Genomic DNA, 23,984 nt, shown 5'->3' on the forward strand with positions numbered 1-23,984 from the left:
TTTTTGCCCCTTAATTGTTTGTGTGTTAAAATAAAATGTGTATTAGTTAAATGACAAGGACAATAGTTAAAGAACAAGGTCAAATATTTTATTTTTAATTTAAGATATTTATATAAATAAACAAAACATTAACACATTAAGTTTATGTTAATATATATATATATATATATATATATATATATATATATTTTATTTTTTTTTTCAAATTAGATAACATTTATTAGACATGAAATATCTGTCTTTCATTTCAATATGTATTGTTGTTGCAATTCTAAGCATGGAGTAATATGTATTCAGCAAAATTCTTTTGAGATTTTATTAAAAGATGTGGTTGTACTCTTTGAAAAGTTTGACATTAACTTTCCTTAACATATGGTTATTGGGAAAAACAGAAATTGATGCTTTTAATAATTTCCTTGAGAATGAATTGAAATCCAGTAAATAACAACATTGTTGCAATTCTAAGCATTGAGGAGCTGAGAATCTAAAGTATCTAAAAACATCTGATTTTGGGAATAGAACCACCAACGAACCTTATTTTTGACGGAAAGAACTAGCATAACCACACCAGGACCATCAAAATTATGCATACAAGAAAGGAGAAGGAGTAGTGAGTGGAAAATATTATGAGTCTAGTGATACCATATTTGAAAAAAAGAGTTAATTTCTCATTTAGTGGAATAGTTCTACAATCATTATATATGTACATGATAGAGTTAAAATAGAATTACACCTAATTACTTACTCTAATTAAGAGCTGATTGATAATAGATTTAGAACTAATTACTAATTAGAAAACTGATACATGTAACAATAGTTGTTTCAAACAATAACAACTTTAATGATAAAACTATATATTACTTATAATATAACACTTGTTTTTATAGTATAAATAGATAAGTGATAAGTTTACAAAAATAATCATCTGTATTTTTTATATCTATATTTAGAAATTAATTTTAACAAGCCTCTTATAATGCAACAAAGAAAACTATGTGAGTTGTCAAACTTATAACCCCACATTAAATAGATCAGGATTTACTAGTTCAGGTCAACTTGAATAATTCAATACCCTAATTAAGATGAATGGGCTAAACTTGTTTTGTTTTTCTAGAGCAATTGCTTTTGATACCCATTTTTACATCTGAAAACTGAAACCCTCCATTTTTTGGTCACCCTCCTACGTCCTTACTTCTCCATCTTAAACCCCAACTCCCCATTTTTTTCATCTACTATCCTCCACCTCACACCTCCACTCAAAATTGTAACCCTTATTTTTTCGAGCCACCCTCCTCCATGGCTCCACCCTATTTCTCTATCTTTAAAGTTTAAACTCCATCCCCTCCCTTGTTTTTTTTATCACCTTCCTCCACCCCACTCACCTGTCTCAAAACCCCAACCCCAATTTTTTTTTTATCACCTTTCTCCATCTCACTCTCTGATCTCAAAACTCAAACCTTCAAATTTTTTTCCACCTTCCTCCCACCCATTTCCCCATCTCAAGACCAACCATTGTTTTTTAGATATTTCATTTTAATTTAATTAAAATAATATGATTTGATGTGACGAAATTGGGAAATTTAATTGGTTGCATAGTATAAAATAGTTTTACACTAATAATACATAATCATTAAACTCTTACCATTTTAATAATTTTGTAAACTATTTTTGGAATAGTTGCTTCAAGGGAACCCAAATAATGCATAGAGTATGACTGTATGAGTAATGCATAAGCATCTATCTCTATTTTTTAAGTTTACGCACCCAAGTTCAACATTTCTCTCTTCTCTCCTCGGATGTTATGCATGTGTGTGTTCAATTCCAAAATTGAATAACAAATTTGTAAATTTTTGTTTCCAATTACAGGAACAAGCAAGAAACACAAGAGTACTCGTCGCAATCACAAATCCCTACTTGTTATACAACAATTAACAATGAATTAAGTATGTTTTGTAATGCCTTTCTATGCTTATTCTAGTGCACAAATAAGAACATACGGTATAGGCATCTTCCTTAGGAAATTAAAATTAGAGATAGATAAAAGAGATGTTTACACATCATTCGTGCTTTGCGCATTTGGGGTTCCATTGAAGCATGTTTTCGTACCGTATTTAATACACTCTGAAAATTAATTTTAAAAATGTTTACCCTTAATCAAAATAAATTCCAAAATTTAGTTTCTACAAAGACAGTATTTTTTATTTATAGACAGAAGTGGTTGTGTAAGTAAAAAAAATAAAGAAATTGTAAAAGCAATTGTCTTTTTCATAAATTAATTGTTGTTGTACTCAGAGTGCGAAGGTATCCTAAAAAAACTAACTTAATCACTTATTAAGATATTAAAATCAATTATTCATTATTTGTCAAACATAATAAATGAATAATTGTATGTAAATTATTTCAGCAAAAAAAAAAAAACTTGTACGTTAATTAAACTTGGAAAGAACGGTCGTAAAATTGTGGTTAGCTCAAAGCTAATAAATGATTAAATTAGTTCAATAATTGTGCACGCGTGTGCTTGCGGGGAAGGGGGTGCGTAGAAATGTTTTTTCTGCAAGAAACATTTTTCTATAAAGTTAGACTTTATTATTCCCTCTGTCTCATAATACGTAATGTGTTAGAAAAAAAAAATTCAAAACAAATGTCATTCTAATTTTTCAATGTAGAATTAATTTCAAGGAGAAAAGTCTTCTAAAGTAAGCATGTTTAAGGATGTATTCACTATTTGTAATATTGACTTTAAATGTATCATGATCTTATCTCACGAGATTTAAAGATGAATACACCACTGTTGTGCCAAAATCATTTCCCCTTTGCTAATAAACATGAGAAATCAGAAACGGTAGTACTTGGGGGTTTCAACTTTCAAGCAAGTTAGACAAATCATAAAGGACGCCAACACAACAAGCAGTCAAGTTCTACATCACAATCAAAACAGGCTTTATTCCACAATGTATAAAAAGCCAAATTATTTTCATTATTTATATTGTATAGTTCTTCCAAGGGTCATATAAAATTTTACATGTACTCTATCACCAGTAATTACAGATAATCTTCGTTTCAGTCCAAGTTAAAAGATACAAAAGCATGTGAAATATAACATGTTATCTGTGGGCTGTGGCAAAAGGGATTCATGAGCATGCTGACGTAGATATACAACTAACAAGTCAAATAGGATTTTATGCAACCGCCAAAGGGTACCCCAAAATCTATAATTTCTTTACTGTGTTTGGAGTTTATATGAGAAGGTTCAGTCAGTGTCTCTTCAGATACACAAGTCACGCGTAAACGCGATCATGCTCATGATGTTCATACAGCCACATTCATGTACACTATCAGGGCACATGCTGTTACAACAGCATCAGTAAGAGAACAAGTTTGGCGGTTGATCTTGTTTTTTGCAGAGCCAGCTCACCCTTACTGTATATGACATTTGTTATCATTATGTAATAGTGATGTAATTCATTTTTCTCCTAAATTCAATGAATTCAACATTCTAATGGTGTCCCTGAATCTTTGAAAATGTATCGGTGTTGCATGTACGCTATTTCTCTCTTTTATATCATAAGTTAGTTATCATAAATTACATTTTTCCCAGAGACATTTATAATTTAGTGCAATAGTTGTGGTAGGTAATTGGACCATTATCTACAATGGCTTTCCACACCAAGAGACAAATCTTTTGATGCATAAATTGTGCCCCACAAGTCCAATCCATACCACATATTGCAGTATTACAAGTTCGGACTTTTTTTTTTTTTTGTTTCAAATCCTTCAAATCTGGCTATAATAAGGCTATTTTATCAAGTCTTCTAATTATTCTAAAGCTATTTTAAAGTAAAAACACCCTTCTCCTTGCACAAAAATGATAATTTCACTGTATCATTGCTTCAAACAGCCTCATGCAAAATAAACACATAAAACTAGATCAAGATCAGGTACCAAATTGCAAGTGTTTGACGAGATATCATTCATATAACACATTATCATCAACAGAAAAAAATACACAATCCAAATGAATGAATGATTTTACGAAGTAAAAGCAAGTTAAGGGGGGGTGACTGCTCTCACCTCAAAACACGTATTTGGTATTTCCAATCAGAAAACACGGCTTATTATAGATCTCTGTATATAAAAGTTCCCTGTCCCCAAGATCAATCTCAATCACCTTCAATTGAACTATACTCCAAAAACATTCATTTTAGGAGGAAGTGTCTGTACAGTAAGCACCAAGAATAACTAGGAAGCACAGAGGATAACCTTATTGCCAACTAAAAAAAGTTCCACCTCTGCAAAATTCTACTTTCCTTGCTTGTTCTTTCTCTTTTCAAAACATTCCCTCAAAGCGTATACCTCTGTCAAGAGTTCATCAATGGTTAACTGTTATTATTATTATTATTATTTCGGTGCACAACTGCAATGGTTAATTCAAATACAATCATGGAAGGTAAACTTGCTGAAGAAAATATTTTACAAATTCTAATTCAATAAAATAAACTCAGACGAACAATTAGCTATTTGGATTCCAAGTGAAAAAATTTCCATGAATTCCAACAATGCATTCTTACACACATTCAACTAGAAATTTAGAAATCGAAAACACGTTACGCACACAGAAAGGATTAAAGGAACAGAGAGAGTGTGGAAAATGGATACCATACCTGGTTGGCATTCTTTCCAATTCCTGTTTGTTCGAACAACGCAATCCTGAAAATTACGGAAAAAGAATTTCCTCAATAAATCGACGAGTTCGATGAATCTAAAATTTGAGGGTTTAGGGTTTTAGGAAGGGAAAATAAGTAAATAACAAAGGGAAATGAGGTTAACCTGCATCAAGCGATAGAGAGAAGAGCATTCATCGAGCTGATTCACGTTCTCGTCATCGTCGTCCACGTCGCTCTGATGAAGGACTTGCGGCGGCGCCGCCAACGGTTTTGCTTCGCTCCGGTTCGCCGGTAACTGCTCCATTTTTTTAAAACTGCAACCGTTTCACAAAATACAAAACTCACCCCTGGGTCCATCGCATATCACCTCTTTAAAGAGTGCGTCAAGAAAAGCCACCACGTATGCATAATTCGGAATAATAAATCCGGAAAGTGTATTCTTTTTTGTATATTCCGGATTATCCAATCCTGAACTGTAAACAGATCTGAAAAAGAATCTTAGAAACTGTGATGATGGAGAAAAAGGGAGCAACCGTAGTGGTGGAAGCTCTCAGACGGAGGTTCTATGGAGGGCAATCTTGGGATAGTCTAAAAAAAGAGGTGCAAGAAGTAATTCTCAGTACTGCTTTTTGAAATACTAGTGGGCTGTTAATACTCAATAAATAAAAAACTTCGTAACCCATTGTCCAGAGCCTCTTCACTATGGACTTCGTAACCCATTGTCCAGAGGCTCTTCACTATGGGAAGGTATAGGGAGGAAGGATTGTACGCAGCCTTACCCTTGCATATGCAAAGAGGCTGTTAATACTCAATAAATAATGAATTATATTTTGTTATGTATTTGCGAACATCACATTAATTCTTTTTTTTTATACTCAAATACTGCTATTTTTTTATTTTCTAATTTATGAAAAATACATAATTATGATAAATAAGATGGTTATAATGAATATATATTTAACCAAATAAAATTTTATTTAAAAAAGAAACATGTGATATTTAAATTCTCAATTTGCACAAGCATCACAATAGAAATTTGTGACCCTAATTATATTAACACCACAAGTACTACCATTCATGATTCATCTGCAACAAACCAGAAATTTAATAAAACTAAAATAGAAAAAGAGACAAACATGGGTTGACATATACCAAATTTATTAAAGAGACAAACATGAGAAACTTTTACTCAAACCTCTATGATATTACACATCCAAAAATAATATTCTTTATTTTTTCTTTTAAAAAAATTTAACTTCGCAAACTAGAAATTATTTGATAAATTATTGACTCCCGAATATTTAAATTATTCTTTTAACGTCCCATTATTTAAATAAAAAAATATTGTAATTTATGTAAAGTGTGATAAATTTAATTTGAATAAAAATTTGTTAAAATTTTCAAACATTTAAATTTGAATAAACAAATACCTTTAGCATAAAATCATACAAACACGTTAAAAATTAGTTAAAGATGATCATTTTCTACACGAATAAAATTCTTCAGACAATAACTTCTATTATGTTTATCTACAAAATTAGTTGTTATTAGGTTTGCTTTTGTCAATTAAAAGAGACTAAAATACAATTTTAATCTTCTATTTTACTCAATTTATAATCTTGATCCCTATAAAAAATAGAGACATGTGTTCTCAATTTCTGAAAATTATAAGAATTTTAGTTTAATGGTTAATAATTTCGGGTTGTTGATCCATTAGTAAGAAAATATTGACTGCTCACACACACACACAAAAATTATCGACTGCACGTGACATTATAATATTAAATTTTTAATTAAATTCTTTGGTCATTTAAAGAGATTTTCTATTCATTATTATTTTAATTAATTTTTTTACTAATCAAATTAATAATTATATAATCAATATTATAGTATCACTTTAACAATTTTGTGGTCAATATTTTTTTATTAACGATTTTGCTTCTCTAAATTTTTTAAATAATAAAAAAATAAAAGTTAAATATAATTAATATAAATGACAAAAAAAACTAATAATATAAAAGTAGTAGGAAGTTAACTTAAGTTAGAAGAAAAAATTAAAATTTAAAAAGTAATTTAAAGATAAAATTATCCAATGAAATGTGTATATTAAAGAGAATAATTATCATTATTAATAGTTATAGATGATCAATGTTCCGGGAAAATGATTGTTGAAAAAAAATCTTAATTTTGAAAAATAAAAGGAAAAATGCCTTTGAGATTAAAATTATGGATTAGAGGAATAAAAAATAAGGGGACCCTTTTAAAAAAAGACAATTGATAAATACACCCTCAACTTTTACTTTTGCACGTATCTCTTCTTTTTTTATTTAAATTGTTATTACAAAACTACCCTCAAGTTCTTTAACCTGACTATTTTGCAGACCTGCAGATTGCAGTCATTCATGCACACACCCTCCTCCTACGGCCCTACCCTTTGTTGATTCATTTCCCCTTTCTTAATTTCACTCTTCTTTTTTTCTTTGACAAAGTGGTTCCAAAGGTCAAAATCTCACTCTCCTCTACCCTCCAAAACTTTCCTCCTGCAACATTGTTTGGCACTTATTCAGCTGCATGGTGTCAGATCGGAGGTGATGAAGGGTGCGATGGTGATGCCGAGGGATTGGAGGGAGATGGCCTAGGATTTGAATTGGTAGAGGAAGAGAGAGTACAAGAGATAGCGCATAGGATTTGAATTGGTGTTTTCTTGATAGTTTAAAGGAGGGGTGTGGTGAAAGAGAAGGTAAAGGAAGCATACGCGCACGCTGCTATGTTGGAAACTAATTCTGGAATTCAGTTTCTGGTGAGGGCAATTTTAGAAAAGAAAAGTTTAAAGGAGGTGCAAATAGTAATATCCTAAAAAATCTCTATTTTTGTATTAACATCATCATATAGTGCTAAGTGCTAACCTAGTTACTATAGAGAGACGTTCCACGCTTAAGGCTTTTTAAGGCCTGAAGCTCTTGTAGCCTCAGCATAATAAAATAAAGGAAGAATTAAAAAAAAGAAAAGAAGAAAAAACTGTGGATTTTCTTTCTGATTCTCCTATGTTCTAAAGATCAATCTTACCTTTGATTGATACAAATTTTGCTTCAATCGGGTACGTCTGAATCGTTAGATAGTGTTATAACTGTTTTTTCTTCCGCGTCTATTGGGGATCTTCTGTCTATTCAGGGGCTGCCAATAATATTGAAAACATAATTTTCTTTCATCACTTTTCTGATCTGTGACTGTGTGTAGAGTATTGATATGTTATTGAATGCATTTGGGTACTTTCTATTTTCTCTCCTTTTCATCTGGGTATGTTCTTAATGCTGTGAGCACTGGGTACATGTTTCTTGGTAGCTTTTGATTATTTTTTTTTTATTTCTCTTATTTTTTTCTGTTCGATTATTCATTGATTGGTTGGTTTTCTCAATCTAAAGGTTTCAGGAAGTCATATATTCTAGGCTGCAATACTGAGATTCAGAGGTATTGGATTTTCTTCTTAAAATTCAAGCATTGAATTATAATTCAGTGTTAGTTTTTTCTTCTTTTCCTTTTCCTTGGTCGATAATATTAAAGCTCATTCCGAATTTCCCCGATCAATTTTAATTTTCACATTATACCTTTTAACGAAACTTTTATTTGGATTTAGTAAATTTTGGATGCTTGTGACTGATGCTAAATAAATTCGTAAAACTTGACAATATATATATATATATATATATATTTTTTTCCTTCATGTTAATTCTGGTTTGTAGATAAATGGCATCATTGGTAGCCAGTGGTAGCAGTCAAATGGCTCCTTCAGTTTCTGTCCAAGAAAAAGGGAGTAGGAATAAGAGAAAATTCAGGGCTGATCCACCTTTAGGCGAGCCAAATAAGATTATTCCTTCCCCTCAGCATGAAAGCCTCAGCAATGAATTTTCTGCTGAAAAGTTCGAAATAACCACAGGTCATGGACAAGCTAGTGCTTCTGACATGTGCAGTGTAAGCCAAGATCATTCTGATGGGTTGAAGCTTGACCTTGGATTGTCTAGTCCTTTACCTTCATCTGACGTCAGGCTTAGCCAACCTAAGGAGGAACTTGAGGTTGATGAATTCCATGATGCTGATTGGAGTGATCTCACTGAAGCCCAATTGGAAGAACTTGTTCTGAGCAATTTGGACACCATTTTCAAGAGTGCAGTAAAAAAAATTGTTGCATGTGGCTACATTGAAGACGTTGCTACAAAGGCCATCTTAAGGTCTGGCATTTGTTATGGATGTAAAGATGCTGTGTCTAATGTAGTTGACAAGGGTTTAGCATTTCTTAGAAATGGCCAAGAGATTGATCCTTCACGAGAGCACTATTTTGAAGATTTAGTGCAGCTAGAGAAGTATATTTTGGCTGAATTGGTCTGTGTTCTTCGAGAGGTTAGGCCATTGTTCAGTACCGGGGATGCAATGTGGCGTTTGCTGATTTGTGACATGAATGTGTCACTTGCTTGTGCAATGGATGATGACCCTTCAAGCAGTTTAGGTAGTGATGGCATTGATGATGGTTGTTCTTCTGTTCAGACTGAACCACAGTTAAAGTTAGAAACAAAAGGTCCTGAATTAAGTCCTTGTAAATCAATCTCCTCAGGTTCTCAACCCGAGAAATCCTCTGTGGCAGGAAATACTGGTTTGGACAAGTCAAAGAAATCTCAAATTCTTGTTGGACCATCGGGGAAAGAGGCTGCTAATTCTGGATGTGAATTTATTGATAAATCTTCTAGTACTTCTGGGACATCTCAATCTCCTTTGGTGGAAGAAAAGTGTGGGAGCGTCAGAAAGGTCCATTCCAGTAGCAATAAGAGAGACTACATTCTTCGACAGAAGTCATTCCACATGGAAAAAAGTTATCGGACATATGGACCTAAAGGGTCTTCAAGAGGAGGAAGACTGAATGGCTTGAATGGATTAATCTTGGATAAAAAACTTAAATCTGTATCTGAGTCTACTACCATAAACTTAAAGAGTGCATCGATAAACATAAGTAAGGCAGTGGGAGTTGATGTGACACAAGACAATTTAAATGCTGATTTTTCATCTAATGATGGACCATCAACCCCCACTGCATTTAGTCTGGATTCTACTGTTACTGTTTCTCAGTCAACCAATACTTTATCTTCAGTGCATGAAGCAAATGCTATACCTGCAGTTGGTAGCCCAAATGTATTATCAGCTACAGATACTGATCTTTCTCTTTCTTTGTCTTCAAATAGTAAGTCTCCTACAACAACTGTCCGCTGCAATAATGAGGCACCTAATAGTAGTTGTATGGGGATACCTCATGACAGGTCCCTGGGGAAGTGGATACCCCAAGATAGAAAGGATGAGATGATTTTGAAGCTAGTTCCAAGGGTTCGGGAGCTGCAAAATCAGCTTCAAGAATGGACAGAGTGGGCAAATCAGAAGGTTATGCAGGCTGCTCGTCGGCTGAGTAAGGATAGGGCCGAGCTTAAGACACTGAGACAAGAGAAAGATGAAGTTGAACGTCTTAAAAAAGAAAAACAATCTCTAGAGGAAAACACTATGAAGAAGATTTCTGAGATGGAAAATGCCTTGTCTAAAGCGAGTGCACAGGTAGAAAGAACCAATGCTGATGTCCGGAAACTTGAGGTGGAAAATGCTGCACTGAGGAAAGAGATGGAGGTTGCTAAGTTACAAGCGGCTGAGTCAGCCACAAGCTGTCAAGAGGTCTCAAGGAGGGAAAAGAAGACCCAAATGAAGTTTCAATCATGGGAGAAGCAGAAATCCTTGTTTCAGGAAGAGCTAATGAATGAAAAACACAAATTAGCTCAGTTGCAGCAAGAATTAGAGCAAGCTAAAGTGCAACAGCAGCAAGTCGAGGTATACTATTTCAAGCTTATTCTAACTGCTTTTCAATGTGCTTTTTATTTTGTAATGGTTCACCTGATATCTTTGCTAACATATATGGCTCAGGTTGTAATTTGCTTCCATTTTTGTTCATTATAAAAGCCTTGTCCCTAAAAAGTAAGAACTTATAGTTAGGGAGTAATTATATGAAATTCCAAAATTTCCCATCTCTCATTTAATGTTCAGAAATAAATGAAATAAATTTAAATTGAAACGCATTGACATTTTATTTGTTATTCGTCTCTATGCATGGTTTAACCATTGGCATTGTTTCCATTAGAATGAGTGGGTAGTGCTTGTATTAAATGAATCAAAATGTTTTCCCCTTTCCACAGTATTAGCTAACAAGGTCATATCCTTTTTACCTTCTAAAGGGTCAAGAATTGAACTGCCTTCCCTCACCAAGGAATTAATGCATATGATGATCTATCATCTTTTTTCTGTCCTTGTGCATCTTGTTTGATTCATACTTTGAAGGTTCTATTCATCTTGTGGTGGCAAGACTTGTCTTTTAGTTAAAGTATTGATACCAGACCACAAAAATGTAAATATTGTTTTACAGAATCACTTGAGATTCTGTGGATGCCACCATATTCAATGTGTAAATGCCAAATGAGTTTAGTTATGAAGTCTGTTCTAATCATAAAGGAAAAATATCACAGGCTAGGTGGCAGCAAGCAGCAAAGGCAAAAGAAGAACTCCTCCTGCAGGCCAGTTCTATAAGAAAAGAAAGGGAACAAATTGAGGAGTCAGCAAAATCAAAGGAGGATATGATCAAACTGAAAGCAGAGGAAAATCTACACAGGTACAGAGATGACATCCAGAAACTTGAAAAAGAAATTGCACAACTGAGACAGAAGACCGACTCTTCTAAAATTGCTGCACTGAGAAGGGGAATTGATGGAAACTATGTCAGCAGCTTTATGGACGTGAAAAGCATGGCTCTGAAAGAATCGCGGGCCACTTTTATCTCAGAAATGGTTTCAAATTTAAATGACTACTCTTTGATAGGGGGTGTAAAGCGGGAAAGAGAATGTGTCATGTGCCTTTCTGAGGAGATGTCTGTTGTATTCCTCCCATGTGCTCATCAGGTTGTTTGCACAACATGCAATGATCTCCACGAGAAACAAGGTATGCAAGACTGTCCTTCTTGCAGGAGCCCCATCCAGAGGCGTATTTCTGTCCGATTTGCCCGTACATAATTTATTTACTTGAATGAAATGAGTGTTTTGAATAATGTCTGTTGGAACACTCTTGCAAAGAATAATGCATTCAGAATCATGCATCTCGAGTTTAAAGATACATTAAGTTGCTTTCAATGCCAAGGTTGATTTTTATGTTACAGCCTTTCTTTTTCTTCTGCTGTTCTGGTTTTGCTTGAACTTCTCTTCTCTCATGAAGCTACGCTTGTCTTTCTCTTTTAAATATAATGCTCAGCTCTTACATTTTTATCCTCATTAGCAATATATAGTTTTTTGGTTCAGAACAAAAATCTGATGGTAACGTTTGCTTACATGAAAATCAAATGGAGATTTTGGTCCCATAATGAGAAGGCCACAACATGCTCATTCAGAATTAAAAGCAAAATGGAGTAGATGAATAAGCTTAAAAAATAAAGCAAAGTAAAAGAGAAAACATCATATCTACAGATATTCTTAATTACTGAAATGAAATTATGATAGACTGTACGAGCTGCAATGTATACACAATGTGTCAATTCCTAAATAAAATTCCAAAAATTGTTAGAATGAAACTCTGTTTCTGAAGAAAATTACAAAATATCATTAAGCAGGAAAAAGCCATAACATTTTGAAATTTTACAATATTTTGGACTGGTTTATTATTATATTTAATTTATAGACGACATTGGTTGCTTGTAGGAAGTTTTAAATTCTACCTCTTGCTTGCAAACTGCTTTCATAGAGGAAAACCCCAATACCTTAGGGGAAAAATGAAGTTGGAGAGCCACTTTTGTAATTTGCATTTTACTTACCATAATAGTACAAGATTGGGAGCAGGGTTTCAAAACATTAAACATGAGTTGCATTGTGCCGCTCGTTGCTCGTAGTGATCTTATTTGGATCGAGTAGAATTGCTCCTCGGAGAAGATACTTGTAGTTTATAAAAATGATTGATTCTCAACAAAAAAAAAAAAAGATTGAGTTGCATTGTGTGATGTGGCTGCAATGTTTTGATTGCATCTGCATTAGGCTATGATAGCAGACCAGACGGTGGCAACTCTACTAAGATCAGAATTTAAACCATTGGTTGGGGGGCCTTTTTTCCTGCAATTCCAGAATTGCTTCCTGCATTTCCTTGGAATGACCTTTCCGAAAGTAATATGAAAGTGCAGGAAGCAATTGCCTTGGTTGGGACATTGGATCACTACAGCAGTAGTTGGGTTGAGATTTCATTCTTTAGCCGAATCCATTTCATTGTTTCCATTCTCTTCAACACCCTTGCCACTTCCATTGGTTTCTTTGTAGGAGGGGAATGGATATCCTCTAAGATTTTCACATAATCGTATCATATGAAAAATTAGTGTCTTTCTTAATTTTCTCATAGACTAACAAAGATTTTAATAATATCCCACATATTCAATGTATATGAAGATGGAGGAATAGGTACGAAATTTTATATGATAAGATAATATGAAAATCTCACATGAGAATATCTACACCCTAGTAGAAGAAAGATGTTTGTGAGATGGAGACCACACAAGATGCTGCTCCTGTGAATTAACATCCTTTCATGAAATGCACATCTTGGCAACAAATTGTTATTTTGCGCTCTTGTGGTAAATGCGCTTGAGCTCACTACAAGTAAGTCTATTTAGTATTAAAAAATGTAACATGAAATCATTCACGTCTTTACTAGAAGCTTAAACTTTTGAAATTAATTATTCATGTCGTGGTAACAGAGTATCAAGTACTTTAGAGTTTGATCCTTGTCATCCTTATTCTTGTAATAAAAAAAATTGAATTTCAAGCATAAGGTGGGTGAGCTTTTGGATTATCCATGTTTCATGTCTAAAAGGATATTGTGTGATGAGATGTGCTGAAGATATAATATAAAATTATTTAAGGGTCTTCACCTAATAGCATAAGATTTTAGATTTTTCAGTTTATGATATTTAGACTTTTTGTAATAAACTTGTATATATTAAGAAATTCCGTAATATCCTTGAATATTTAAGGATTCAGATATTATTATTGGGAATCTCTTTTTTTTTATAATGGGAAAAAATAAAAGTAGAATCGTCATATATATTAATAATAATACAGAATAAAAAATCAAAGGCATAAGAAAATCCACTGATCCGGAGAAAAATGCTTCCAATCTAAGCGTGTTAAGAATCTAGTGAGGTACTTATAACACAAGACAAACTCATGATGGCAACGCAATCAAAGGTTGTGTCTCGTTTGGTATGATGCTGGCAAAGGTACTTTCATGTTCAACACAACGGGTCCTTCCCGGTGCTCTTCGTTTGTAGAGCTCGTGCTAACTATGAGGAAGGACTATTCGTTTCTAGAGGTCGTGCTAGCTATGGTGAACTTGTTGATGCCTCGTCTTATTCCACCGGGAACCAATCAACTATCACACGTCTTATAAACAATTCTAGTGGACCTGACCATTCAATGGTCATCTCAACGGTTCTATGATCATTAATGCTATTATCAACTTTTTTAATGTCTTTATGAACAAAAGGTGAGGGACTTGAACAGCTTCATGCGTGATGTTTAGAGAAGGTGTCGGCCATCAGCTTTGTACGTGGAGATTTGTATGGACTATGGAGTAGTCCTTATTTGATTTCCTTGCCAATAATTAAGCTTTTGATAGATTTGCATCAACTTTGTAATCTAATGGTGCTAGCAAATATATTCAACATGAAGAAATGCTAGTGATATCCTAGTTGTAATATTCTCTTTGTGTTTGACTAAAATTTGTTAAGAATCACATATTTTAATGGGTCTAAGTGATCAATGATTTTCTCTCCTAAGTTACACGTGAGATCCACCAAAATTGATTGCCAATAAATTGTAGTCAAGAGAGTATCAGGGGCACTTGAATCATAAATTATCCACTCTCAAGCTGAATATTATACAATTTTACCTCTATTGTTAGTCATGCTTATTGCAAGAGATAAAAGGCCTCAATGATTTAATATCATCAATATCTACTTGATCTCACTAACAAACTAACTATTGCTAGTATCAATCTTTTAACTAACAATTTTCTGAAAAATCTTGTGGGCACCAAGTTTTTATACTTAACTGAGAAGGGTTCAAATTTTTCAGCTTAGAATTTATCCAATGGTCACAATTCAATCTATTTCTTGTGACTCAAACGTTCAATTCGTCAAAGGTAAGGTCTTTTTTGTCTAATAACAGTGTGCAAAAATTATTAGTGGTTAGTATTTAATGCATTGCATGGGATTTAAAAAAAAAACAGAGAATTTAGAAGATATCAATTAAAAGAGTAAAAGGTATTTAAAACTAAGGCATATAAATAGTTCGATCAAAAGAGAATTTGAATTTGAAATTAAAGAGAGATAAAGAAAAAACAAATTAAGAATAACACAGGTTAGGTGTGAGATTACTCTTTTTTTTAGAGCGCCAAGATTATTCTCTATAAAACTCTATTACTGGTACAGTTCCTGTCATTGTTCATCAGTAATGTAGTTTAGTAACACTAAGTGTATCATAAAAGTTTACCTATTGTAACAACTGCATGATGATTTCGCACTGGTGTGGTCTTCGGATCTTGTCTGTCTCTCACTTTCTCTACCTACGTTATTGACTTTTTGTTTAGTGAAAAGGGCTCTCTAAAATCTTTGTTTTCCAACTATCCTTTTGAGGGCTAGAATAGCTCCATCCAAATGACAATAGCATACTGCGCATACAAATTTTATCAAGAGATTATTACGTAAGTTTAGTTTTCTTTTTCAAAGAACTCAAATATTTTTTAAGGGAGGCAATTCTACTTGAGTTTGGTAGGATTATTATGGACAACAAACTCTTTTTTCTGAGCAGTTAACAGCTGCAGCATGTCCAAAGCTCGAAGTCAAAATCATTAGTTAAGCTGGAACAATTCTGTGCTAGTTGTTTCATATACTCCGCTATAAAGTTTAGGTTGTTTTAAAAATTGTAAGCCGGATGATCTAATTTTTATATAATAATAACAGCTCCCACACCAGGTTAAGAGGAATGTATAATTTAAATTTTGTTCTGGACGTAAATAACAACATTGCAACTAAATTATATAGCTCTTTTATAGTACATCCGAGAAAGCTAAGATTTCAACTCTCACATAGTATATAAGAAAAGTATAAATCTGCATCAGCCTACGCAATGGCTGCTATGCAGTCAACAATGTCTGCAAATCACGGGATGCATATGGAGGCTTCCACTCCACTGGACATTGTCTGACCCTACTTAAAAAAATCATTAGTTAATTATGCAAATTTTTATAATGGTTTTGTTATTATTAATTAATACTATAAAAACAGGACGTTAGTTAATTTATCTGTTCTTGTTGGTAGCAGTTGGCCTTGTTTTCTTGTGTTGGAAAAGAAGCTCAACAACATTGGCGCCATTGTCAACTCTTCTGACTCTATCTACCTCCCTCCATGGAGTAGTTAGGAACTAATTTTGTCTCCACTTATTCCATATATTGGCTCGTTTGTAAGACGTGCCACAATTAAGGTGGTGAAAGAAAGAATGAACATTTTATGAAACATTGAATTTTTATTTTCCTTCCCAATAACCAGTTTGTTAGATCGTTTCTCTAGCAAGATGTTTGGTGTCATTAGAAGAAAACTCCGGCACCTTTACTCAAGGATATTGTGGCTACTATGGAAGCGTCCCAAGTCTAAAGTTGTTATCAAAAGGTTTAGAAAATTGAACTTTAAGGGTCACCACAGAGCAGAATTGCGTAAAAACAAATCTACAAGTGACTCAAATGGCCTCTTAGTTGAGTCTCAATCTGGAAGGCCTATTAGGATTGCTACATTCAATGTTGCAATGTTTTCACTTGCACCTGCTGTTTCAGAATTTGATGAATGGGTTGTCTCCAATCATGAGCATGTATCAAACAAGAAGAATCTTCTTGCAAAGGGTGATTTTCCAAAGAGTATACTAAAGCAATCTCCATTGCATGCCTCTTTGGACAAGGCTCAGAATCTTTCTGCCTCCAATATTCTACCACGTTCGAATTTGAAGGTTTCTATCAATCTCCCTGACAATGAGATTTCGTTGGCAAATAGTAGATTGCTTGCTTCGATGGAGAGAAAAGAGGGTACTTCAGATACAATCACGGGAAATGTTTCTGGCAGGCATCAAGTTCCAGCAAGGTCTCCTGTGTGCTTTCCTTTCGTTATGAATTACTGTGAGGACACTGAGAGGTTCACATGCAGCAGAAGCATCATGGAAGTTCTGAGGGAGATTGATGCTGATGTGCTGGCCCTGCAGGATGTGAAGGCAGAGGAAGAGAAGAACATGAAGCCTCTTTCTGATTTGGCAGCTGCCTTGGGGATGAAGTATGTGTTTGCTGAAAGTTGGGCTCCAGAATATGGAAATGCCATCTTATCCAAATGGCCTATTAAGAAGTCGAGAGTTCAGAAGATTGCTGATGATGATGATTTCAGGTGCTTTATCCTCCCACATTTTCATTGAAATAATTGACACTTTTCAGTTTTCATCACGAAAGTAGTTGGTTATTATTTGCATCTTTTCGGGGGAGGTTAGCCCCTCAAATCAATATCCATACCTTGAGAGAGATTAGTCTTTGGCTCTCGGTTGGAGATACCTTAGACAACAAAAAAAGAATCATGAAAGTAGTTAGTTAGTTATTATTATTGTTGCTGTTGCTGCTGATGTTATTATTGTTGTTTGTGACGGCTAAGTGCAATGACAATTGTTTGTGTGGTGTAGGAATGTTTTGAAGGCTACAATTGATGTGCCCTGGGCAGGAGAAATAAATTTCCACTCTACTCAACTTGACCACTTAGATGAGAGTTGGAGAATGAAGCAAGTACACGCAATAATCCGCTCCAATGACCCTCCTCACATCTTGGCAGGAGGACTTAATTCTCTATATGGAGCTGATTACTCATCTGAGAGATGGACAGATATTTTTAAGGTAATGTTCTTAGTTATCACAATTCACAACTACTTACATTAGTTTGAGTTTCTTTTCCACACCCATCTCAGAGAATTTTTTGTATTATAGTATTATGAGAAACTTGGAAAGCCTAGGCCAAGGTCAGAAGTGATGAACTTCATGAAATCAAAAGGCTATGTTGATGCAAAGGATTATGCAGGAGAATGCGAGCCCATTGTCATCATTGCCAAAGGCCAAAGTATTTTACATTTTTACTTATTCAATTGCTTCTATGCTTACTAAATTTAGTTTATTACTACTATGATTGTGATTGTTCAAACTTCAAAAGTTTAATTTGAGTGCTGAAATAGATGTGCAGGGGACATGCAAGTATGGCACAAGAGTGGATTACATTTTGGCATCACCAAACTCACCGTACAAATATGTACCAGGGTCCTACTCAGTCATTTCATCAAAAGGAACTTCTGATCACCATATAGTGAAAGTGGACATTATGAAAGTAAATGCACCAGCTCAGAAAAATGTCATTAGGCAGTGCAGGAAACTAAAGAGGAAAGTAGTGAAAATAACGCCACCTTGTTCTGCAACAGGTGTGAGGGAATCAACCCCACCTCCCAAAATACTTGTGCCAAAAGAAATTGATTGATAGAAGTCATATGGTATATTTGGATAAGCAATGCATTTTCAGTTAGTTGTAAAGTTAAAGCGGTATGGCCATGCAATGGAGTTTGACATTTCTCAGTCCCCTTGATTGAGCCTCAAATTGATGAGGTTTCCAAATCCCATATATGTATAATAATATTGAATTATTGCCCTTTCCAGTTTCCCCTCATGTTTGTACCTTGTCCTTGCTAGATGCTTCAAATAAATAATTCAGTTCAGGGTGTGATAACTGCACTAAAGAAAAAAGTTAGAGTGTGATAATTCTGTATGTAATAATGTAATACCCAATGAACTTTAACAACATTTTGTTTATCCACAATTATTAATTATTAACTGTTTATTAGGAGATCGAACCGGCAATTTTTTCTTTCTTTTTTTTTTCTTTAACCATCAATTCATCTTATATTTCTCCTTTAACAACATCTTGTGTCATATTGCAAGTAATTTAAATATTAAATTAAATTCAAGCTATAGTTGAGTTTATTTTGGTCTTGGCAACAGGAAATCCTGATATTTGCCATTCAAACCACTTGTGCCACTTGATGAGAGTTGACTACGGATTTCCCAGATTGACTTCCAACAACTATAGTGCATGAGTATACAATTAGTGTTCTTTTTTTTTCTTCTTCGCATTTGACATCTTTAAGATCATAAGGAGTGCCTGAGGAACCTAATCGAATTTCGAATCTTTCTAAGTTTCACAATACAATTAGACCATTATGTGCCGGTGAGTACCTACCCTGTAAAATTTACACGCAAGTTCTGAAGTCCCAATCCCAAGAGTGCTTTCGGAAATATCAGCCCAATTTTTAGACTAGGGCTTAGAAATAAATTTTGAGTTTGAATTAAACTTAAGTTTTTTTTAAGTCTTATTATTATTATAAAAAAAACATTGAAGTATACTTGTGAAAGACATAAATTGGGGATAACGTGTGGATGGGCTTGGTAAAAGGTACAATTCACGTAAACGTTAGTCAACCGAATCAGGCTTTTGCTATATCCATTTTCCATTTTTGCTTAGTACACTATCTTTTGATGTTTTTTTTTAAAAAAAATTATTATCATATAGACCCTTTGTAATTTATACTTATATATCCCATTCCCATATGTATACGATGTCAATAGATCCTTTAAGTTGGGTTCGTGAAGTCAGCTAGCAGCCCAATCCATCAAGAGCCATACATCATATAAGGGTCACACCTCTTAGCGGTCTTACCCCCATATCATAAGTCATAGTAACTCCTTTGTTGAGATTTTTTAGGGTCTCTTTAAATTCTATTTTCTTATCCATACAAATTAAATACAATATTAGAAGGTTTATAAATATAATTTCAATAAAGAAATAAATTCAAGCAATACATTACTGTATAATAAATATATAAAATAAACTTTCAACGATTAAGAATAACATGCAATAACAAACACAAATATTCCAATAATTGATATAAATCAAGCTCGACCAAAATATGCAAGTTGGTAACAATATTACTAAATTAATCTTATGACTATTAATTTTTTTATTAAAAACAATGCAACACAATAGTAGTTATTAGGAGTATAAATAAATAAAAATTAATATTATATTAAAAAATTTAAATAATAATTATTTTAAAATTTATTTTTCTTCTTGTACAACAATTAACAATTATTTTACAAGGGAGTGAGTAAATTCTCTTAATTAAGAAGCTTTGCATCTAAAATAAAATAAAAAAATTGAAGCAACATGTTTCTGTTTAACAAATATATAAAATAAACCTTTGAATGATTAAGAATAACATATAAACATTGCAAGAATCGGTATAAATCAAGCTCGACCAAAATATGCAAATTGGTGCATATATATGAAACAGAGATATTCTCAAGTCTGAGACTTGTGTTGGGTATCGTTGGAATCAGAGCTTGTAGGGTAACCAATTCCATGGCGATTATTAGGGAACATAACGAAAACAGTACTAGCAACTGCTCCAATAACCGGTGGCACCACCTGCATCAGAATCTTCTCAGCGGACTCAAACGCCGGGTAGAAACACCGCACGGTGTTGGTGTCAAGGAGTCCAAGCACAGCGAACACAACCAGCGAAAAGAACGCATGCACGAAGTCCCCGAACCGGAGCTTATACGCCGATAAATTAACAGACTCCGACGCCGGCGAAGGCCAAAGCCCCTTGGCAGTGACGAGGGCGTAGTGGCGCTCGCCGTCGCTGCCGGTGTAGCTGTCGGTGAAGGAGGCGAAGGCGCAGTTGAATGCGCATACGACAAGGAAAGAGCCAGTGAGGTACTTGTGAAGAGTGGTGCAGTGTCCGCTGTTGGTTACGACAGGGATGAGGAACTGGAACAGAAAGACAGTGCCGGTGGGAAGGAGCTTGACGAGGTTTCCGAGTCCCGAGAATGTTTTTGTGGACATTCTTGAAGATGATGAAGAACTACCAGTGGCTGTTTTGGAGGCTATAACCATGTTGTTTTTGTCACTCATTTTTGTTATAGCTAGCTCTTGCAGTTGAAATTAAACTTCACAAATTTCCTTTTTTTATAGAAGCGGGGAGAGGGAGAGAGGGTTGCTTCTACGCAACGTGGGGAGGAGGAGGAGAGTTTAATTCTTGATGTAATCTTGCTTTTGCTGTTGCTTTTGGTTTTGGAAACAAAGAAATTAAGACAAACCATACCCACCCTGCAGCTTCAATTCTAATTCAAGCTTTCTCACGAGCGTTTTTCCAATTTCTTGTACCCTTTAAACGTGACTTCCTTGTGGCTTCTGCTTACTGCTAATTAACACTCGTAGAAGGTAGAAACCAACTGCATGTCCAAATACTCACTTTTTTTAGTTATATATATATTTACATGTAGAAATTGGTAGATATTATGGAATAGACTACCTAATTAATGAATAATAATCGTTCCCTTTAGAGGCAATAGAGTTCAAGATATTTTCTAAATATTAACATCCGGATGTTAATATTTGGAGTTATATTATTTAGTATAACTTTTTATAATATAATTTCTGTACGTAGTTAATGAAAAACTTTATATTATATATGAACTAATAAAAATAATTATAAGTGTCTCTTAATATATAGTTTTTCTAAGAGTCAACCAATATATTATACTATATGTTAATTAATTTATAATTAGATGACAACCTAAATTTACATTGAGTGCATAGATTATTTATTCCATTCTTATACTACTTTTTATTTCTATTAAAAAATTGTATGAATACAATTATTCTTATTTTTGGGGGGTGTTTTGCCTTGCAACTGAAAATTAATTGAATGAGTTCAGCAGAATATGAAGCGGATACTCATTTGCTAGGTAGCAACCGTTGGATGACGTTATTTCTTGAGTAACAAAATTCTGAGCATAGAGTTCTCGTTTTCCTGGCTTGTGTGTATATATTATCCTTTCGCTGGTGGGAGGTATGCTTCATGTTATGCGTGTAGGATAACCCAACACTACCAATGTTTGACAATTATTTATATTAATCTTTTTTACGAGTAACAAAAGGTTTTGTTATATGTTGTGACTTATATGTTCTTATGATTTATCCACTTATTACCAACAATTCTTTGAGGCCAAACAGCTATATTATAATTGATTTAATATTTATTAAAAAATTAAATATCAAAGTAAGCTTTCTCTCTCTCGAACATCCTCGCATTTTGCTGACTATTTATATGATAATATCATATAAAAGAATTTGATAATTACTTATTGAAATTATATTATACTGTTTTGTATACTTTTTTATAACTAATCTTTTAAATAAAATTCCCAATTATATGAATATGAATAGTGTTGTGTGAGCATTATTAAAATAATAAGATATTTATATGGAGATTTCTAGTTGCAGATTGTTTTTATTAAATATTAATTCATTTGAGAACTGAGAAGTCAAATTAATTCCATCTTCTTCTTTCTTTCACGAGGATCTTTTTTTTATAAGAATTCAAGGGGATCTTATACTAATAGTAAACATAATAATATTAAAACTTCATAATCATTCAGCAAATCAGAGTTTTAGCTTCCATAGCATGAAATTAAATTTACGTCCACGTAATTTAACTATCATCAGTTATCCCGCTTCGTATAAATTCTAAGCCAAATTATATGAAATAAACAATATACTTATTACCAAAAATCATATATAACCAACTTCGTCGATCAATTCTTGTACGAGGAGTGTTTGTTGTTTTGGGAAAAGTTATGTTTAGCTGAAATTAGTTTGAGCAAGAGTAAGATCATTCACAAATTCCTTGGACGGTACGTGTACCTTTTAAACAAACCAAGCGAGAAAGTCATGCATAATTAAATGATTGGTATCATTTGCATTCTGTGCATCAAAATTATATCCTTAAATATTTTTTTTCTGTTTTCCATCAATGATTGATTGGTATCAGATTTCGCTTCCCTTTATTGACTTTACAATATTAGAGTTAGAAAAAATAGCTAACTGCTGGATTTGGCTATTGCTCTGTTATTACGCACTTGCTGATTGAAGTTCTTTACTCCAACCAATATTTAAACCAATGAGAGGTTGAGATTTGAGAGTTGCGAGAAGTAAATAATGCTGCATAGTGCATACTAGGTACAAGGGTTTTTGTCAAAGGGTACAGTGGTATAAAACTTATTAATTAATCACAAAAAAGTATTGTAGTACTTCAAATTTATATTCTTTTGTGTAACGGTTAAAAGCGATTTTGTCATGATAATTTTAAATATTTTATACCTATTACCGTTGTTTACTCATAAAGTTTGATAAGGGTAAAATTTAGATTTAATTGATAATCAATTTTAATTAAAAATAATTAGAATTTTTTTATTTTACTGTTGTTTTTAATGAAATAATGATGATTTTAATATTATTTTAACTTTTGACAAGCATGAGTCAAAAGAAGGAAGATTACAAGTGTTTTGAAAAAAAATTAATGTAAAATCTTGAAGAAAAAGTTAAAGATTGGAACAGTTCGTTTAAGACATAATACAGGCCCAACGCATCAACTCGCTAAGCTCAGAAAGTCGCACTTAAGGTGAGGTCACATGAATTTTAAGTTATCTTAGGTCAACTAGTAGGAAATAAGGGAGAAAGACGCATCGAGACTCAGAGCACTCAAAGCCTCAGCATCTCTACTAGGGAAAACCTTCATCCTTTAGTCATTCTCCCATCTTCCTTTATTCATCCCTCTTCTTCTATGCGCATCAATCTCTAAAGTGTAAAACCTCTCATTGTAATGAGAGGCTAAACCCCATTGTTGGAAGCCTGACGGATCAAATTCTTGTAATGTAACTCTTCCTTACTATCTATTTTCAGATTTTATTGTTCTTTTATGTGCCTTATTGTTATTAATTGTGGTCTGATCACCCATACTCATGTATTGTTTAGGAAGTAATGCATTGAAAAATAATTATTTTCTACAGAATTGGAAAAGGACATCTAAATGAAAACATGTCTAGGAATAGAGTAATGTTGTTTAGCTTATTTCATGCATCTTTAATCTTAAAGCAATTTACTATTTTATCTTTGCAAAGGAATTTAGGAGAGAAAATAGATAAATTAGACAGAAAACTAACGATAGAGTATCATAGTAGATATGGATAAAAACTGAAATAACATTAGATAGAAAAAAATTATTAACATTACATTACAAGTATTTTTGG

The 23,984-nt window shown here is 33.5% G+C and overlaps 4 protein-coding genes across 7 annotated transcripts; 2 read left to right on the top strand and 2 right to left on the bottom strand.

Moving 5' to 3' along the window:
• Positions 1-3,939: 3,939 nt before the first annotated feature.
• On the bottom strand, positions 3,940-5,260 carry LOC100818254 (uncharacterized). Of its 3 annotated transcripts, none has more exons than XM_014765734.3 (4): positions 4,828-5,260; positions 4,662-4,707; positions 4,261-4,355; positions 3,940-4,142 (listed from the first exon to the last, which is right to left on the bottom strand). In XM_014765734.3, exons 1-3 carry the CDS (start codon positions 4,966-4,968, stop codon positions 4,300-4,302), a joined length of 243 nt encoding a protein of 80 aa, XP_014621220.1. In that variant the 5' UTR covers positions 4,969-5,260; the 3' UTR covers positions 3,940-4,142; positions 4,261-4,299. The 3 variants fall into 3 exon arrangements, with proteins under 3 accessions (XP_014621220.1, XP_014621219.1, XP_003541644.1); XM_014765733.3 differs by having other exon boundaries at positions 3,940-4,179; XM_003541596.5 differs by having other exon boundaries at positions 3,940-4,355; positions 4,828-5,258.
• A 2,308-nt stretch (positions 5,261-7,568) lies between these two features.
• Positions 7,569-11,889, top strand: LOC100818439 (putative E3 ubiquitin-protein ligase RF298). Of its 2 annotated transcripts, XM_003542857.5 has the most exons (4): positions 7,569-7,761; positions 8,087-8,132; positions 8,405-10,520; positions 11,210-11,889. In XM_003542857.5, the coding sequence occupies exons 3-4, from the start codon at positions 8,409-8,411 to the stop codon at positions 11,747-11,749; spliced, it is 2,652 nt and encodes an 883-aa protein (XP_003542905.1). In that variant the 5' UTR covers positions 7,569-7,761; positions 8,087-8,132; positions 8,405-8,408; the 3' UTR covers positions 11,750-11,889. The 2 variants fall into 2 exon arrangements, with proteins under 2 accessions (XP_003542905.1, XP_014621221.1); XM_014765735.3 differs by lacking the exon at positions 8,087-8,132.
• A 4,217-nt stretch (positions 11,890-16,106) lies between these two features.
• LOC100818965 (uncharacterized) lies at positions 16,107-18,678 on the top strand. Its single transcript, XM_003542858.4, has 4 exons — positions 16,107-17,193; positions 17,480-17,687; positions 17,778-17,907; positions 18,020-18,678. The coding sequence occupies exons 1-4, from the start codon at positions 16,343-16,345 to the stop codon at positions 18,313-18,315; spliced, it is 1,485 nt and encodes a 494-aa protein (XP_003542906.1). The 5' UTR covers positions 16,107-16,342; the 3' UTR covers positions 18,316-18,678.
• Positions 18,679-19,929: 1,251 nt separating this feature from the next.
• On the bottom strand, positions 19,930-20,818 carry LOC100819509 (uncharacterized). Its single transcript, NM_001317472.2, has one exon. The coding sequence runs from the start codon at positions 20,803-20,805 to the stop codon at positions 20,191-20,193; it is 615 nt and encodes a 204-aa protein (NP_001304401.2). The 5' UTR covers positions 20,806-20,818; the 3' UTR covers positions 19,930-20,190.
• Positions 20,819-23,984: the final 3,166 nt, after the last annotated feature.

The sequence above is a fragment of the Glycine max genome, chromosome 13, assembly GCF_000004515.6.
Source record: "Glycine max cultivar Williams 82 chromosome 13, Glycine_max_v4.0, whole genome shotgun sequence".
NCBI lineage: Eukaryota > Viridiplantae > Streptophyta > Magnoliopsida > Fabales > Fabaceae > Glycine > Glycine max.

Coding starts and splice junctions, on each gene's coding strand:
- LOC100818965 (XM_003542858.4), top strand. CDS start 16,343: ATGTTTGGTGTCATTAGAAGAAAACTCCGGCACCTTTACTCAAGGATA. Junction 17,194..17,479: donor GCTGATGATGATGATTTCAG/GTGCTTTATCCT, acceptor TGTGTGGTGTAG/GAATGTTTTGAAGGCTACAA. Junction 17,908..18,019: donor CATCATTGCCAAAGGCCAAA/GTATTTTACATT, acceptor GTGCTGAAATAG/ATGTGCAGGGGACATGCAAG.
- LOC100819509 (NM_001317472.2), bottom strand. CDS start 20,805: ATGAGTGACAAAAACAACATGGTTATAGCCTCCAAAACAGCCACTGGT.
- LOC100818254 (XM_014765734.3), bottom strand. CDS start 4,968: ATGGAGCAGTTACCGGCGAACCGGAGCGAAGCAAAACCGTTGGCGGCG. Junction 4,708..4,827: donor CTCTCTATCGCTTGATGCAG/GTTAACCTCATT, acceptor CGTAATTTTCAG/GATTGCGTTGTTCGAACAAA. Junction 4,356..4,661: donor TTGGAAAGAATGCCAACCAG/GTATGGTATCCA, acceptor AACTCTTGACAG/AGGTATACGCTTTGAGGGAA.
- LOC100818439 (XM_003542857.5), top strand. CDS start 8,409: ATGGCATCATTGGTAGCCAGTGGTAGCAGTCAAATGGCTCCTTCAGTT. Junction 10,521..11,209: donor TGCAACAGCAGCAAGTCGAG/GTATACTATTTC, acceptor AAAATATCACAG/GCTAGGTGGCAGCAAGCAGC.